Source organism: Mercenaria mercenaria, chromosome 6, assembly GCF_021730395.1.
Source record: "Mercenaria mercenaria strain notata chromosome 6, MADL_Memer_1, whole genome shotgun sequence".
In the NCBI taxonomy this organism is placed as follows: Eukaryota; Metazoa; Mollusca; class Bivalvia; order Venerida; family Veneridae; genus Mercenaria; species Mercenaria mercenaria.
This window is the reverse complement of record NC_069366.1, coordinates 2,662,054-2,677,076: the sequence shown is the minus strand read 5'-3', so window position 1 is coordinate 2,677,076 and position 15,023 is coordinate 2,662,054. Positions and strand designations below refer to the sequence as shown.

The 15,023-nt window shown below is 31.9% G+C and overlaps 1 protein-coding gene across 1 annotated transcript in view; it reads right to left on the bottom strand.

Annotated features, from left to right (window-relative positions):
- The window catches only part of LOC123549845 (NXPE family member 3-like), a 170,636-nt gene extending 156,610 nt beyond the window's left edge, over positions 1-14,026 (bottom strand). Inside the window, exon 1 of the mRNA XM_045338285.2 lies at positions 13,622-14,026. Coding sequence (XP_045194220.2) covers positions 13,622-13,698 — 77 coding nt within the window. The 5' untranslated portion in view covers positions 13,699-14,026. The remainder of the gene's footprint in view (positions 1-13,621) is intronic.
- Positions 14,027-15,023: the final 997 nt, after the last annotated feature.

The window sequence follows — 15,023 nt, the reverse complement described above, 5'->3', positions numbered from 1 at the left end:
ACTTAAAATTGATTAAATTTTAAACGCACGGATATTTTTCTTAAGCTTTTTTTAACCCCATGTTTTAGGGGTTGGTAAAAAAAGGCCAAATATCTTATAAAGGATAAAAAATTTTTACTGAATTTTTTTTTTTTGGGTTTTGTTAAAACAATAAAAAATAATTTTAAAATTTTACCTGTTTTAAAGGGTTTTTTTGACCCCAATTGCGTTAGGTGTTAGATCCCAAAAGGTGAAAAGTGCGGGTTTTTAAAAAATTTTGGGTTGCCCGTTGTTTTTAATACCGTCGCCCTTTTTGACTTCCTAAAGAAAAGGTTTTTTTTTAAAAAATCCCTAAACCCCCATTAAATCCAAAAACATGAAAAAGAGGTAAGGGGCCCGGGTTTAAAAAAAATTTTGCTGTTGCTTTAAGGGTTTAAAAATTTAAAAAAAATATTTTAAAATCAGCTTATACTTATAATGATGTAATGTACTTTTCAAATCACTATTTTTCAAAATAAAGGGTGAAAATAAAAAGCTGGTTTCTGTTGCCAAAATTGTTTTGTAAGATGAAAAAAATGCTCGGACAGAAATTGGGTTTAAAATTTTTATTTAAAGTTTTTTCATTTGGAGTGAAACGATTTACGGTTTGGAATGGGGAAAAATGCCATTGCATCAATTTTTGGGATTACAGAATTTAATTTTAGGGTTTTTTAACACATGTTTTGTTTCAACCTTTTCCCCGTAAAATAGGGTTTAAATACCCGTTTTGTTTGGTTTAGTCAACCGGGTGCTTTCTAATTTCGCTCTCACAAAAAAAGGGGTCTGGAAAAAAAAGCAAAAAAATTTCGTTTTAAATGCCCAAAACTAAAACATTCCCGAAGGGTTATTTTTTTTTTTAAAAATGTTTCAATTTCGACTTGTGGCACCCATAAAACTATTCTCTCAAACTACGGGGGGGCTCCAAAGTCGTCAAAATTTCATGCGATGGTTTTTTTTTTGGTTTTTGCAAGAATGTGTTATACCCGGGAATGAAACTTTGCAATTAGGTGCGATTTTCATTTTCCCCGGTCATAATTTGGAAATGGCTGTTTACTCGATGTCCGGCGTTGTCTGTCGTCTGTCCGTCAAAAGTTTGCTTGTGTTTGCGTAGAGGTGTATTTTTTAAATGATCTTATGAAAAAATTTTGGGCGGGTTTATTGCCTTTTATAAAATCAAGGCCGAGTTGGGAAAAGGGGGCAAACTCGGATCAAAAATTGGTCACTAGGTCAAATCAAAGGAAAAACCCGTGTTTGCGTTTGAAAGGGTGTATTTTTTTATTTGGGTCTTTTTGGAAAATTGTCAGGGAAAGATAAAACTTGGGTTTTAAAACTAGGCCGAGTTCGAAAATGGGTATCTCGGGTCAAAAAACTATTTTCACAGGGGCCAAAACAAAGGGAAAAAAATTTTTGTATGCCCTTTGAGGCGGGATTTTTTTTATTGTTTTTTCATGAATTTTGGGCAGAATGACTACCTTGATGAAAAACTAGACCGAGTTTTTTTAAATGGGCATTGGGTTAAAAAAATGGGCACTAGGTCAAATCAAAGGAAAAAAACCCTTTTGTATGCGATAGAGGCTGTATTTTTCAATTAATCTTCATGAATTTTTTTTAGAATTTATTTTCTTGATGAAAAATTTTGGGAAAATTCGAAATTGGGGGTTTTTGGGGTAAAATTTCTAGGTCATAGGCAAATCAAAGAAAAACCCTTTTTGTTAAACAAAAGAGGCTGTATTTTTTTTAATTTATCTTCATGAAATTTAGCCAGATTGATTACCTTTATTAAAAACTAGGGGGAGTTTTGAAAATGGGTCATCTGGGGGCAAAAACTAGGTCATTAGGTCAAATCGAAGTAAAAAATTGTGTATGCAATAGGGATGTATTTTTCAAAATTTATCTTAAAAGAAATTTCGTCGAGTTATTGCCTTGTTGGGAAAATTTGGTGGTTTGAAAATTTGGGGTTTTGGGGAGATTAAAAAAATTGGTCAATTTGTTCAAATTAAAGAAAAAACTTGTGTATGCGATAGAAACTGATTTTTTCAATTGATTTTATGTAAAATTTTGGGCAGGTGATTTCCTTAATGAAAAACTTGGGTTTAAAAAATTTTTAAAAATTGGTCATCTGCGGTTAAAACTAGGTCACTTGGCAAATCAAAGAAAAACTTGTGTATGTTTTGAGGCTGTATTTTCAATTTTCTTCAGAATTTTGGTCAGAATGATTGCCCTTTATAAAATCTTGGTCGAGTTTGAACATGGGGGTTTATTTTAGGGTCTTTAAAACTAGGTATATCTTTGGGAAAAAGCTTGTTTTTTCGCAAGATACCAACCTTTTTTTGGCCCCCCCCCGGTTTTTAAAGAAAATTGGTTTAGAATATTTGTTTCCCTTGGGAAAACTTAGGGCAAACATGTTTTACACTGTTATGGTGTGTTTTAGGTGGCGACCCAGGACCCTCTTGGCCCTCTTGTTTTAAATTTTTTTTACGGTGATTTTTAGGGTTTATTTGACAATTCATTTTTTGTCAGAAATTTTTTAAAAAAAAATTTTCCCTTAAATTAGGGTTTTTGGGAAAATAAAACGTTTTAAATAAACTGTACTTACACCTAATTTCTTCTTCGCTGTTAGTTCCGGGCTTCCCCCACCTCTCCTATGCTTTTTCCATATCTGCAATGAGAGTAGCTGGGAACATTTGAGAAACAAATTTTCCCCTGGTTGACTTATTTTTGGGCTAAGTGATGATGATAAATTTTTTTAAATTTTTACACTCTCAGCGGGCATTGAAATTTTTAAAAATCTTTGCCCAGTAATTTTAAAAAATTTACATTTCGATGTATTGCTTTTAAAAAAACATAAGAAAAGGAAAAGTTTTCTATTTTTTTTTTTGTTTATTTTTTAAAAAATTTTTTCTGGGTCATGCGTTTTCAAACGGTTTTACATGTGTGTCTTTTCCTTTTCGAATTTTAAATTAATAGTTAAATTTAAAAAGATAAAATGCGAGGCTTGCCGGGGCATTTTATCAATTTTATTAAAAAAGGGTTTTTCAATGTGGAAAATCGCAAATAAATTTTTTTTTATCAAATGTTAGCTTTTCCTGCCGAAACTTTAAAAAAAATCTGCTTCCCTTTTTCCCTTTTTAAAAAAGTCAAATTGCCAAAAGTGGCGTTTCTGGAATAAAGTCGACGTCAAAGCTTTTTTACAATAGCGTATTGTTGTTTTTGTAAGGGGTTTTTTTCAATGCCCTGGGCCCTCAAGCATGTGTTTAAACTAAATTAAAAACACACATTTCTTTTGAAAAATTTTCTAGCATTAAAAATGCCCGAATTTAAAAGGAGGAAAATGTGTGTTTTTAAAAAGGGGTTTCTCGCGCTACGTTTTGTTTTTAAACACCTATGCACAAACGTTAAAAAATATTTCGGATATTTTAATTTTAAAAAGACGTTTAAAAGTGAAAAAACAACTGGATATTACCGCGCATTTAAAAAAAATTTTATGGCGTTGGGGAATAATTTATTCTTATCCATTTTTTTTTTTCGGGTTTTTTGGGGAAAAATTGCGTTTTGGGCATGTTATTTTTCCCCGGGATCCGTTTACCCTTCTGCATGTTTTAAAATTTACGAAAAAACATGCGTTATCCAACATTTTTTGATGTTTTTTTTTAAAATTTTTATAAATGGTTTTCTTCATTAAAATTTTTTTTTAAAAAGATAATTTTAAACTTTTTTATTTTTTTTTGTTTTTTTGTTATTTTTTTTTTTTCCTTAAAAAAATTAATAATTGGTTTTTAAAAAGCAATTTAAATTTAAAATTTTTTAAAAAATTTAAAAATAAGCCTTTTTTGCAACAAAAACATTTCGACCACGGCATCATGATGAAAATCCTCTGGAAACGCCTTCTACGTCTAAATGCGGGCCCTTTTTTTAAGAATTCCTTCTCTTTTGCTTTTGAGGGGGGATAGGGGGAAACCCTTTATGTTTAAATTAAAATGAAGAATCGAAATACTGTTATGAATTTCAACATCTAGGTTTTAACCATGTAATTTAAACCTATTTCAAAAGCATTTTACAAAAAAATCCAAGTTTTTTAATTTGTTCAAAGAGTTTCTTAAATTTAAAGGGGTTTTTCCAATGTTTTTTCATCACTGTTTGGGAAAATTCGAGTAAACATTTAAAAAAAAAACAATTTTCCTTTTCATCTACCGGGGGCAGCAAAATTTGGGCCCCTTTTTAAAAAAATTTTGGTAAAGGGTTGAAGGCCTTTGTTTATCTGTGTATTTGTTTTGGAACGGGAGTAAATTCGGGGAAACTGTGAACCCAGTTCATCTTCGACCATTTATGCCTGAAGGGGAATCAGTTATTGTTCTATTTTAAACCCTTTAAATCTTCCCTTTTGGGGCTTTGGGGTGGGGGGTTTTTCCATGGGATCTGTATTCTTCAAACTCCATCCAACATTTTGCCAGATCAAAGTTTTTTAAACCCCCCTTTTTTTAAAACCAAAATTTTCTAAACAAAAATTTCTAGATAAATTTGATTTTTTTACATTTCGAACTGTTTTTTGTCAGAAGGCCGAAAAAAATGGGGGGAACAATGTTTTTTGGGGGGGTTGGGAAAAAATGTTTTTTTATAAATGAAAAAAAATGTTTTGTTACCACGGGAGTTTTCATTGCAAAGAGATGTAGGTTTGTTTCGGAAAAAATAGTTTTTTTTTTGCCTAAAGCCAACCTAAAAGATGCTTAAACTTTTAATATTTAAGAAAAAAAATATTTAATTAAAAAAATATTTTTAAAAAAGATGTGTGTCCATATGGGCACAGGCGCCCCCCCACCCCTTCCCCCAAAAACTGCAACAAGGTTTTTTGATCATTTAAAAAAATTTTTTTAAGGTTTAAAACCCCAAATTTTAAGAAACCCTATGTTTTATTTTTCATTAGTTAGCCATAACTCTAGCCTAGCTGAGGAAAATCCTTAAAAAAAACATTTTAAAAGGCTATTTAAAAAAGTCCTCAATGTTTTTTGAGTAATTTTGGACAAGAAGTCTGGGGTTTTTTTAATAAAAAAAAAAAAAAAATACAAAATAAGTCAGGGGGATAACTCCTACATTACTTAATGAATCCGGACGGGGAAACCCCCCGGTTTCACAACTTAAACCCCTGTGCCCCCCCCAAAATTCCTTAAACCCTTTTGGTTTACTCTAGATCCTTACTTTACATTCCTGTAAGTTTTGTGGACTCTACGTCAAAATTTTTTTGGAGCAAAAAGTTTTACACAACACTAAAAATTTACCATTTTACAAAGGGCAGGGCCCTTAAAATCCTACATGAGTTAGAAGGGGCGGGGGGGCCCGGGCGCCCCGGTCCCACGGCAAAAATCCCATATGCCCCCACCAATCATGGGGGTGGGGGGTGGGGGGGGGGTTTCAAAAAAAATTTTTCATTTTGAAGCTCTCTATATAAATATGTTTTAAATGCATGTTTACCCGACTGAACTATTCGAGGAGCTGTTCTGTATTTAAAACGGGTTACGGCCTCGGCAACTTTTTTTGTTTTCTTGCTTTAAAACTTTGCCAAAAACCCCCAAATTTTCGAGTTGCAGTTTCTATGTTTAAAAAAATAGTTGGGAACCTCTTTAAAAGGGGGCATCTTCTTAAATTTAAAATTTTCCATCTGCTGTTTGGGGTTTGGTCGCTGGTATAGGTCTTTGGATTTGTTTTTCTTCGGTTTAAAACTGCCGCACAGTTAAAAAATGGTGGCATTTTTCTGCAAAGAAAAAATTTTATTTTAAAAGCAAAGAAAAAAAAAAAATGGCATTTATTCTTCAATGACCCTTTACATTTTTTGTATATGAATTATAAAATGCGTAAAGACTGGCATTCTGTGCTTATTTGTTTTTCCGGCCCCCCTTTTTCCGGGATTTATTTCCAAATAGATGTTTTTGAATTTTTTAAGTAAAAGAAAAATAGCTTAAAAATAACAAAACGTGGGTTTTAGAAATGCGAGTTTTCAAAAGTATCAGTTTTATGTAATTTTTAGAAGAATTAAACCCCCAAAAAAAAAAATTTTAAGTATGTACAAAATTTCATGTATTGTAAAATTTAGTAAAAATAAATCCCGAGCGCCCAAATATTTAATGCCCAAAATTCCCTTTTGGGCAAGGTTTTGTTGAAAATTTTATATAAATGTCAATTTTAAAGGGGTTCTGGGGCCCCCTTTGGAAAACGAAAGGGTTTTCTTAAAAATGTTTGATTTTGACAAAAATGTGATTTTTTCAAAAAATTCGGAAAATTTAAATTTGAAAAATTTGCAAATAAAAAAAATGGGTCGTGTTTTTGATTTTTTGCCAGGGTGATTTGAAAAAAATTTAAAATTTTCCCCGCCAAATTTCTCATAAAAGGGGGTCTATGGGGAAAAACAAACTTTCGTTTAAATTTTAAAGAAATATTTTTTTTTTCTGCACTGTAGAAATTTTAATGAAACTTCGCAAAATTATGAAAAAACCCTTTTTGCCCATATTTCAAATTGGTGGAAAAAAATGTTTAGGTTTGTGCGCCCTTTTTTTTTTAGAAATCTGACCAGATTTTAAAATGACCCCCAAATTTTAGCTTATTTTAAAAACATTTTTTTGGGAAATTTTCTAACATGCTAGTGTTTTTGTATCTTTGTTTTTAAAAAATTTAAAAAATAGTAACAGTGCCTTGAAATTTAAATTTACTCCAAAGGGTTGGCCTTTAATTCATTAACTGGGTTTTCATTTTTCCCTACGCCGAACTAGACTTTATTTAAATTTTTCCCGGTAAATGAGTTTGGCATACTTTCCCGGGGAAAAATTTTAAAAGTACAGAACTACCACCTTAACTGTAAACTTTTTTTTTGGGTTTTAAAAAAATTTTTCCCTTTTACGTTTGGTGGTTACCCAACCTGGCCCACATACGGGGCCCAAAAAACCCTTGTCAAAGAGTGTTGTGATAGGGAATGGGGAAAAAGGTTTTAATTCCCCGGGCAACAAGGCTAAGTTGTTTGGGTTTTTTTTTTTTAAATTTAAAAGGGTTTAAAATCCCAACCCGGGGGGGGGGGCGGGGTGGGGTGAAGCGGTGAAGAGTAAGTTGGTAACGTGTTTGACAAAAAAAAAAACTTTAAACGGCGAATGCACTTTTTTGTAGAAAGGTTTTTTAGTGTACCCGTAAAAAAAATTTTTTTAGGGGGTTTTTGTGTCGTTATTAAAAGTTTTTGACCCTTACCCCAAACCCCAAAACCCAAAACCCATTTGTTTTCAGGAAATAAGGGTTTAGATTTTCGATGCGTTGTTCCCCTTATCGTTTAAAAAAAAAACAAAACCGGTTTTTTAAGTTAAATAATTTATTTGATTTCGATGAATGGTCGCCCAAAAGGAGAGGGTCTGGTGCGGTCCCTTTATAGGGGGGGGTAAAATGAAAATTGTGAAAACTGGTGTAAGTTACCAAAATTTTTAAAAACTGAAAAAAAAAATCTAAAAAAATATCCCAAACAAAAAAAAAAAAACCCTTCGTTCTCGTTTTCGAATCATCTAAGTTTAAAGCCGAAGTTTTGAATTTTCCATGGTTTAATGACCCCATTGTAGAAAAAATTTTTAAATTTGACCGTACAGGGAACCCGCTTTTAAATGTTTTTTTCGCAATTATGTTTTTTTTTTTCAGTATTTAATTTAATACAAAAAAAGATTTCAGCAAATAATCAAAAAAACTGATAATAAGAAAGGGAGTTTCTTAAATTTAGAATTTGGGAAAAAAATGATACTGTCTTGGGGAAAAAAATTTTAAAACAATTTTTGGGTGATTTAAAAAGGCGGAGAAAAATTTTTTTTTTGGGTTTGCAATTGACGGAACCCCTTTTTGGTGTCCTTACAAAAACAAACATTCAACATTAAAATTTTGGGGTTTTTAGAAAAACTACCCAAAAAAAATTTCATTATTTTCTTCGAAAATGCATTTGGGTTTATTAAAAGTTTAAACAATAAAAAAACCTGATTTTGGGAAAAAACAGAACCACGTGATGTTTAAAAACCCTTGGTGGACAGGACTAATTTCGTTTGGGTATTCCCTTTTTTTTCATTTTTTTTTTTCCCCAATTTCAAAATTTTTTATTCATTAAAGAAAATTTGGAAAAAAAAAATTTCTTTGAAAAAAGTTTTTTTTTCAAAATTCAACAATTGTTCTTTAAGTTTTGAGTTTTTTTTCCCTTTTAATGAAAGTTTACAAAAGTGAATGAGAAAACCAAAATTTTTTTGGGAATAATATTTTATTACAAATATGATATGAATGAAAAAAGTTTGATTAAATCCGTAAAAAGAAAAAACCTTATTCGGTGGTCCCTTATGCCCTAGATTCACTTTTTGGGTTTGGGTTAAAAAAAAAAAAACAACGAAAAAAATTTTGAAAAAAGTTTAAAAATCAGTTTAAACAACAGTGGGTTTTTTTCAAAAAAACTTTCAAAATTTCAAGCCTTGTGCCCGGTTTTTTTATTTTTTCATTTTTTTCAGCACAAAAATTTTTTTGACATTTTTTTTGTTATTAAGGCCGAATTTTATACTTTTATTGGGTACATACCTCCGGGCTTGGAAATTGTTTTAAAGTGGTTTCCCCCTGTACCGGAAAATTTTTGCCCCGAAGCTTTTTATGGCGTTTTGGTTTTTTCCCGTGGTCTATTTGTGTTTTCTGCAGCAACTTACCAAAATGCGGTTTTCAACACATTTTCTATGGCTTTCAGTTTTGTCTTGGGTTTTTCGATAAAAATTTATTTTCATCTTTATCAAAAAATTCTTCTCTAGGATTTTGTTTTATTTTCCTTTCATTTTCAGTCTGTTTTTTCTGACGTTTTTTGGTCCCAAATTTTTATTGCTGGTTTTTTTTTGGCTATTTTTAGTAAATTTGATCAAAATTTAGCCCCGAAAAACCCTTCAGGGTTTGGGCCCTTTTTTCCCCTGGGGTTTTCTTTTTTTTTTCTGGTTAAGGGCCCAAGGGGTCGGGAGATTGTTTCCCCATCTTTTTATCCGGGGAAAATCAAAGGGGTTTCGGCTAATTTTGACGTCAAAAAATCATGGGCGTCAAATTTTTTTGCTTTCGAATGACGTCCAAATTTGCAAACATTTGGGGCGTTTTGGGACGTTGGTTTGGGGAATTTATCGGGAATTTTTTTAAATTTTTTTACAATTGGACTGGTTTTATGAAAATTTTGTTTTTAAAATATGGTTGTTTATTATCCTTTTTCATCAGAAAGGGGAAAACAATTTGCCGGGTAGTAAATGTGTCACATTTACGTTTTAAAAAATTGTATTAAATTTTAAACGACAGGAAAAATAGAAAACATAGAATAAAAGTTTAGGGAAGTGTTACAGAATTTTTCCATTGCGCATTATTTAACGTCTCGGTAAACTTCATCAAATTATTTTTTTTTCTGCCCAAAAAAGAAGATCCCGGTTTCGTGGGCGCCAATTTTTTACGTCATTTTAGCCTTTTTTGTTCAGGGGTTCCCGGAACAACCCCAAGCAAAATACCTTTCCCAACTTAAAAAACGTAAGATTTTTTTTTTTTCCCCGACCGGATTTTGTTTTAAAATTCGGTATTTTTTTTTTAAATATTGGAGACTTTCCCATAATGCTTTTTTTTTTTTCTAAAAAAAAGTACATAAATTCAACTTTTGGGAAAAGTTCGTTTTTGTCCCATTTTGACTTTGGTTTTTGGGTTTAATTTTAAAATTTTGGGGTATACTTTTTAAACTAGTCGCAATGGCAAAAAGTGTCAAAAAAATAAAAAATAAAAAAAGGAAAAAAGGGGAAAAGTAAATTTTCCGTTACGTTTGAAAAATAAAAATGTATCCCTGTTACAATTGTTTCCGGGCCCTTGCTTTATTTTCACTGTATTTAAAAACAAAAATTTTTTTTAAATTAAATTTAAATTTTAAAAAATTAAAAAATAATTTGTTCCCCCCTCCCCCCCCCATTACCCCCCCTTTTTGTTCCCCCCACCCCATCGGAACCCCCATGATGTATGAAAACTGTAACCCCAAACCCCCCCAAGTAATCCTTGTAAAGCCCAAAAAGTTTTTTTTTGGTTTCCCCTTTGTACGCTAACAATGGGGGTAACGTCTTTACGATTATTGACCGGCCACCGTTGTGACTAACAATATAAATCGGCCGTCGTTGTGGAATCAGCCACCATTGTGGAATTTAAAAATCGGCCTTCGTTATGTTTTCAATTCGGCCATCGTTGGGGAAATCGGCCACCGTTGTGGAATTTAAAAATCGGCCTTCTTTATGTTTTCAATTCGGCCATCGTTGGGGAAATCGGCCACCGTTGTGGGACTAGCCACCGATATGAGACCTACATATAGACTTTCAAAAGCTCTATCATAATGTATATAAAACAGCAATGTATCATTAACCCATGAATCTTTGCTGCAATTTTAGCCTAAAAGTGTCATATACCACTAGCAAAAACTTGGAGAACAGAATTTCCTTTTAATTATTGCTCTAACCTTTTAATGACCAGATTATAATCATTTATATTTTTGCCAAACATTACTATGTATGATTATATACACATTTCTGAATCCCGTATTTCCGCCACATACGGCAAAGTACAAGTTCGAAAACATGCAAAACGTTTGACCTTTGAAATGGCCGGATAATATAATTTTCACTACACATATTGATTGCATCCCGTATTTTTTAAATATATAAATTATTTAAATCCCGTATTTCCGGCATATACGGGAAATATACGGAGTTGTATACCAAGCATATACGGGACATATACGTCCCGTATTTTCGAAATATACAAATTATTTAAATCCCGTATTTTCGGCATATACGGGAAATATACGGAGTTGTATACGAAGAATATACGGGAAATTTAATCCCTGTATTTTCGAAATATACAAACTATACATATCCCGTATATCCAGAATATACGGGAAATATACGGGGTTGTATATGAAACATATACGGGAAATCTACGTCCCGTATTTTCGTAATATACGGATTTATGTATTCCCGTACACCAGACATATACGGGAATATACGGTGTTGTATACGATCAGAATAACCCTTTTTAGAATTTCCCGTATTTCAATAATATACGGGGTATCGTATACTAAGAATTCCGTATTTCATAGTATATGGAAGTCCGTATTTTATTAGTATACGGACTTTTAAATATACAAGCCCCGTACACGCCCGTATTTTAGTTTTCCCGTATTTCTTCCCGTATACGGGTAATATACGGGATCCCGTACACTCCCGTATATTAACTCTTTTTTCGCAGTGTAAGATACTATAAATAGTAACTAGGACATCCAAGATGGCGCCCGTTTGTTTACACACAAACCAACCCCTATACTACTCTTAAGAATCAAGAAAAGGCGTTTCTTCATACTTGTATAAATTACAATTATTTTTCACCAAAACGTAACCGTACACACTTTATGACGTACATTTTTATTTACTTATCCTGACCTTCATATGTTTCCACAGGAAAACATGCGGGTCTTATCCTTAAATTGCTTCATCAATGGAGTTCCGTATTTGTCAATGTGTTCCCTATTTTTCTGTTTCTGACCGGGTTTAATATTGATCCAGTTCATTTATAATTCACTTTTGTGTTATATATAATGTAACTAAGAAATCAAATCCGTTTGTTTCCACTTTTCTAAGCCCCTATCTTTAGATCAAAAGTTCGTTCATACTTGTATAAACTTAAATTATTTTAAAACGAAGTTAAAGGTTGGATGAATCTATTTTGATCCAACTTCAATGTTTGTCAGAAAATGCGGGCGGTACCTTAAAATTTTCATAATATTCTAGTTCAATGTTCCTATTTGTTAGGTTTCTGACGTGTTTAGATATTATTCATTTAATTAGCACATTCTTAATTTTCTTATTATGTAAAAAACCAATTTGTTCCACTTTTAAGTCCCATACTTAAACTAATGAACCCTTATACCTTATTAACAATAAATTCTAATTTGGCCATTGTTTGTTTAACTCATACACTTATTTTATATCTAAGTCTACCATGTTTTACTAAATATTTAAAATTTAATTACCTGACTTGTTACATACAGAAGTTTTATATCTTATTTGCAGGCATCACACGCAATTCTAACCAGTATATCGAATACCTGTTTATACATTTACAATATTTACTAGACTGAAGGACATGCACATTTATTGACTTTTTGATAAGCAAACATGTTTGCTATTCATACATAGGAGACATAGCAGAATAAGCACATGATACTCACACTGTGAAATTGACACAAGAGCAACGCGCCCGGGCTGTCGGAATTTTACAACAAAATTCAAAATCAGTCACTTCAATGAATTGACCTTGGGTTAAATTTTACCAAAAGAGCGCAGGTGGTAGATAACCAACGATTGAAGGTTCTTGTTAACGAAAATCAGGTTAAAAATAGAAATAACTATCAAACTAACAGCTGCAAACAAATGTGAAATATTTGTGTGAATGCATGCATTATTAACAATATAGTAAAACAATATAAAATGACCAATTAGGAACTTTGTTGAGTGTAGTTTGCGTAAGTATTTATATTAATATAAGCGCTACAGTATTAAAGTTGTCCATGAGTTGCATTAATTAGTACATGTTTTGCCAAAATTTGTAAAACATGCAACTTTATGATCCTATTGTTACTCTCTTTGCCTATTTCGGTTGTGCAACCAGATCAAATTGAAAATATATTATTTCCAAAGCAACACACTATTTTAAAACTTGCCTGTTGTTTCCGGGTGTTAAAATATTCAAATATGTATCAAATGAAAATGTAAACCTGGAAATTAGTTTGAAATCAAAAGCAATATTCCGCTTTTTGAATATTTCTTTATTTAAGTGAGGTAATAACAAAGTTTCATAAAAGTTTATAAAATATACATTTCCAGTAGGGATTTGTTTTGTATCTCATAAAGTATTCATACGACCTGCTGGTGTCAATCGTTTTATAGTTGGGAGATCACTTGCATAGGTAACAAGTCTTGCCTAGTTAATATATATGACCAAAGTTGGTAAATACTTGGATTTATCACGATCATTTGGGTTGCTGCAAACCCATTTGTTTTTACAAAAAGTGTGTGTTTCTTCAAAATGACGAAAATTCAATATGGCAATAATTATTAATGATAGCCGTAAAATTAATAGTAGCCATCCATATCTTGTAAAAAAAGGCATTCTTGCTTTAAACAACAGTCCTTGAAATATAGAGGTTTTGAATGCTTTTTAATCAAACATAAATAAAATGATGTGAAAATAAAATTGAAATGAGGCAATGTTGTAAAATCACCATTTAAGAGAGAATATAGTTTGAAAAAAAAAATGTTTTTCTTGACAATCTGTGTGCAAATAACATTTTTCAGCATCTGAACTGGCAGTATCATATCATATTAAAGTAGTTTTGAATCTAAAAGCGGTACATTGTAATGAACAAGATCATTATCCTGTTATATATTCTCATTGATACAACATGTAAAGAAAAACTATGCATTTAGAAATATTTGCAACACCATACACTGACACTTTCTTGCATTAAAAGAGTTGAAATCGAACTTTAATATAAAACTAAATAACATACCTCAATGGTGATTTGTCCGTATAATAATTCATATTAATTCCATACAAACGTTCAGAAATGTAAACAGACTCGATCATTGACAGACATTATATTGCGCCTATTCTAGAGGCTTAGTTACATCCAAACATTGAACCTCTATAATATATAAAATTATATTAAGCGCTAAAATATAATTGTAGGTAAGAACATTTCCGATGGTTGTTACTACACAATTCTTAGCCCAGAGTACGCTCTATTACTAATTTATTATTCGTTTTGGGTGAAACGTCAAGTTGAATAGATGCGGATGATATAGAACGATTCGTCGTAATTGATTATGAATATGTATTAGTAAAAACTGAGTATAGATTATAATTATGTAGAAACAAATTGCCCATAGACAAAATATAGGTAATGGCTTTAAACAGATATTAATTTGTAACATATGATAGAATGGAAAAACCTGCACGGACGATAAATAGGAAAGCATACATAAACTGACCATAACCGTCAATACATGACTAAAAGTAAGCGATTTCCTGACCGGCAATCTACAATGACTTTGAATGTGCAATATATTATAAAAATGTAAACTATACATCGTCGCCTGGGTGGAACGATGCTCTGTCTACACTTTTTTTGATCGTAGAAAAAATCTCTTTCAAAGATTAACTCGTGTCTAGTTTCTTTATTTCTGGGCGAAAACGATAATACAATACATCTACTTGTTTCTTGCGTTTAGTTTATTCTGACAATAAATGTTTTTTAATACTATTTATTTTAACTTTTCTGCAACTATACATTTTTCACTTTAGAGATAGAGCAAATTTGACAAAAGTGACAAAAACTGTCAAAGGTGTATTGCTCTACCAGGAGATGGAGCACAGTGAAATTACAAAGTTGGACATAGTGCCAAATAATATTTATCATATTGAAACCAGGGCAATGAATTTCGAATGACCTTTTAAACAGTAATGGCAATCACTGTACCCATTTTGAATTTCCAAGAGGATCGGTTCTGCTTTTACTAGCGTTATCGTCAAACTGATACAAGTATAGACAATATTGCAACTTTCAAGCTTTTCGAGGTGGAGAAAGATCCCCTAAGTGCACTATTTTTTAGCACATGTGGACACATGACTTTCCACATGTCAGCAGTTTATAAAAAATGATGGTTTTGGCGCAGTTTGACCCTCACCCTCGATCCAAACCAACCAATGCCGACCAATTTAAAAAAAAAAAAAAAAAAAAAAAAAACAGATTTTCATAGTACTTTATGAAAACATTTAGTAAATTATAATTAAACACTTCTGCCAAATGTTTGCCAAAATCCTGCCACGAAGGCAGCAAAGTGGCAGCGACTGCCACCTTGGCAAACTTTTGGCAAAACTTCGACAAAGTTATTTAATATATTTAGATTTGA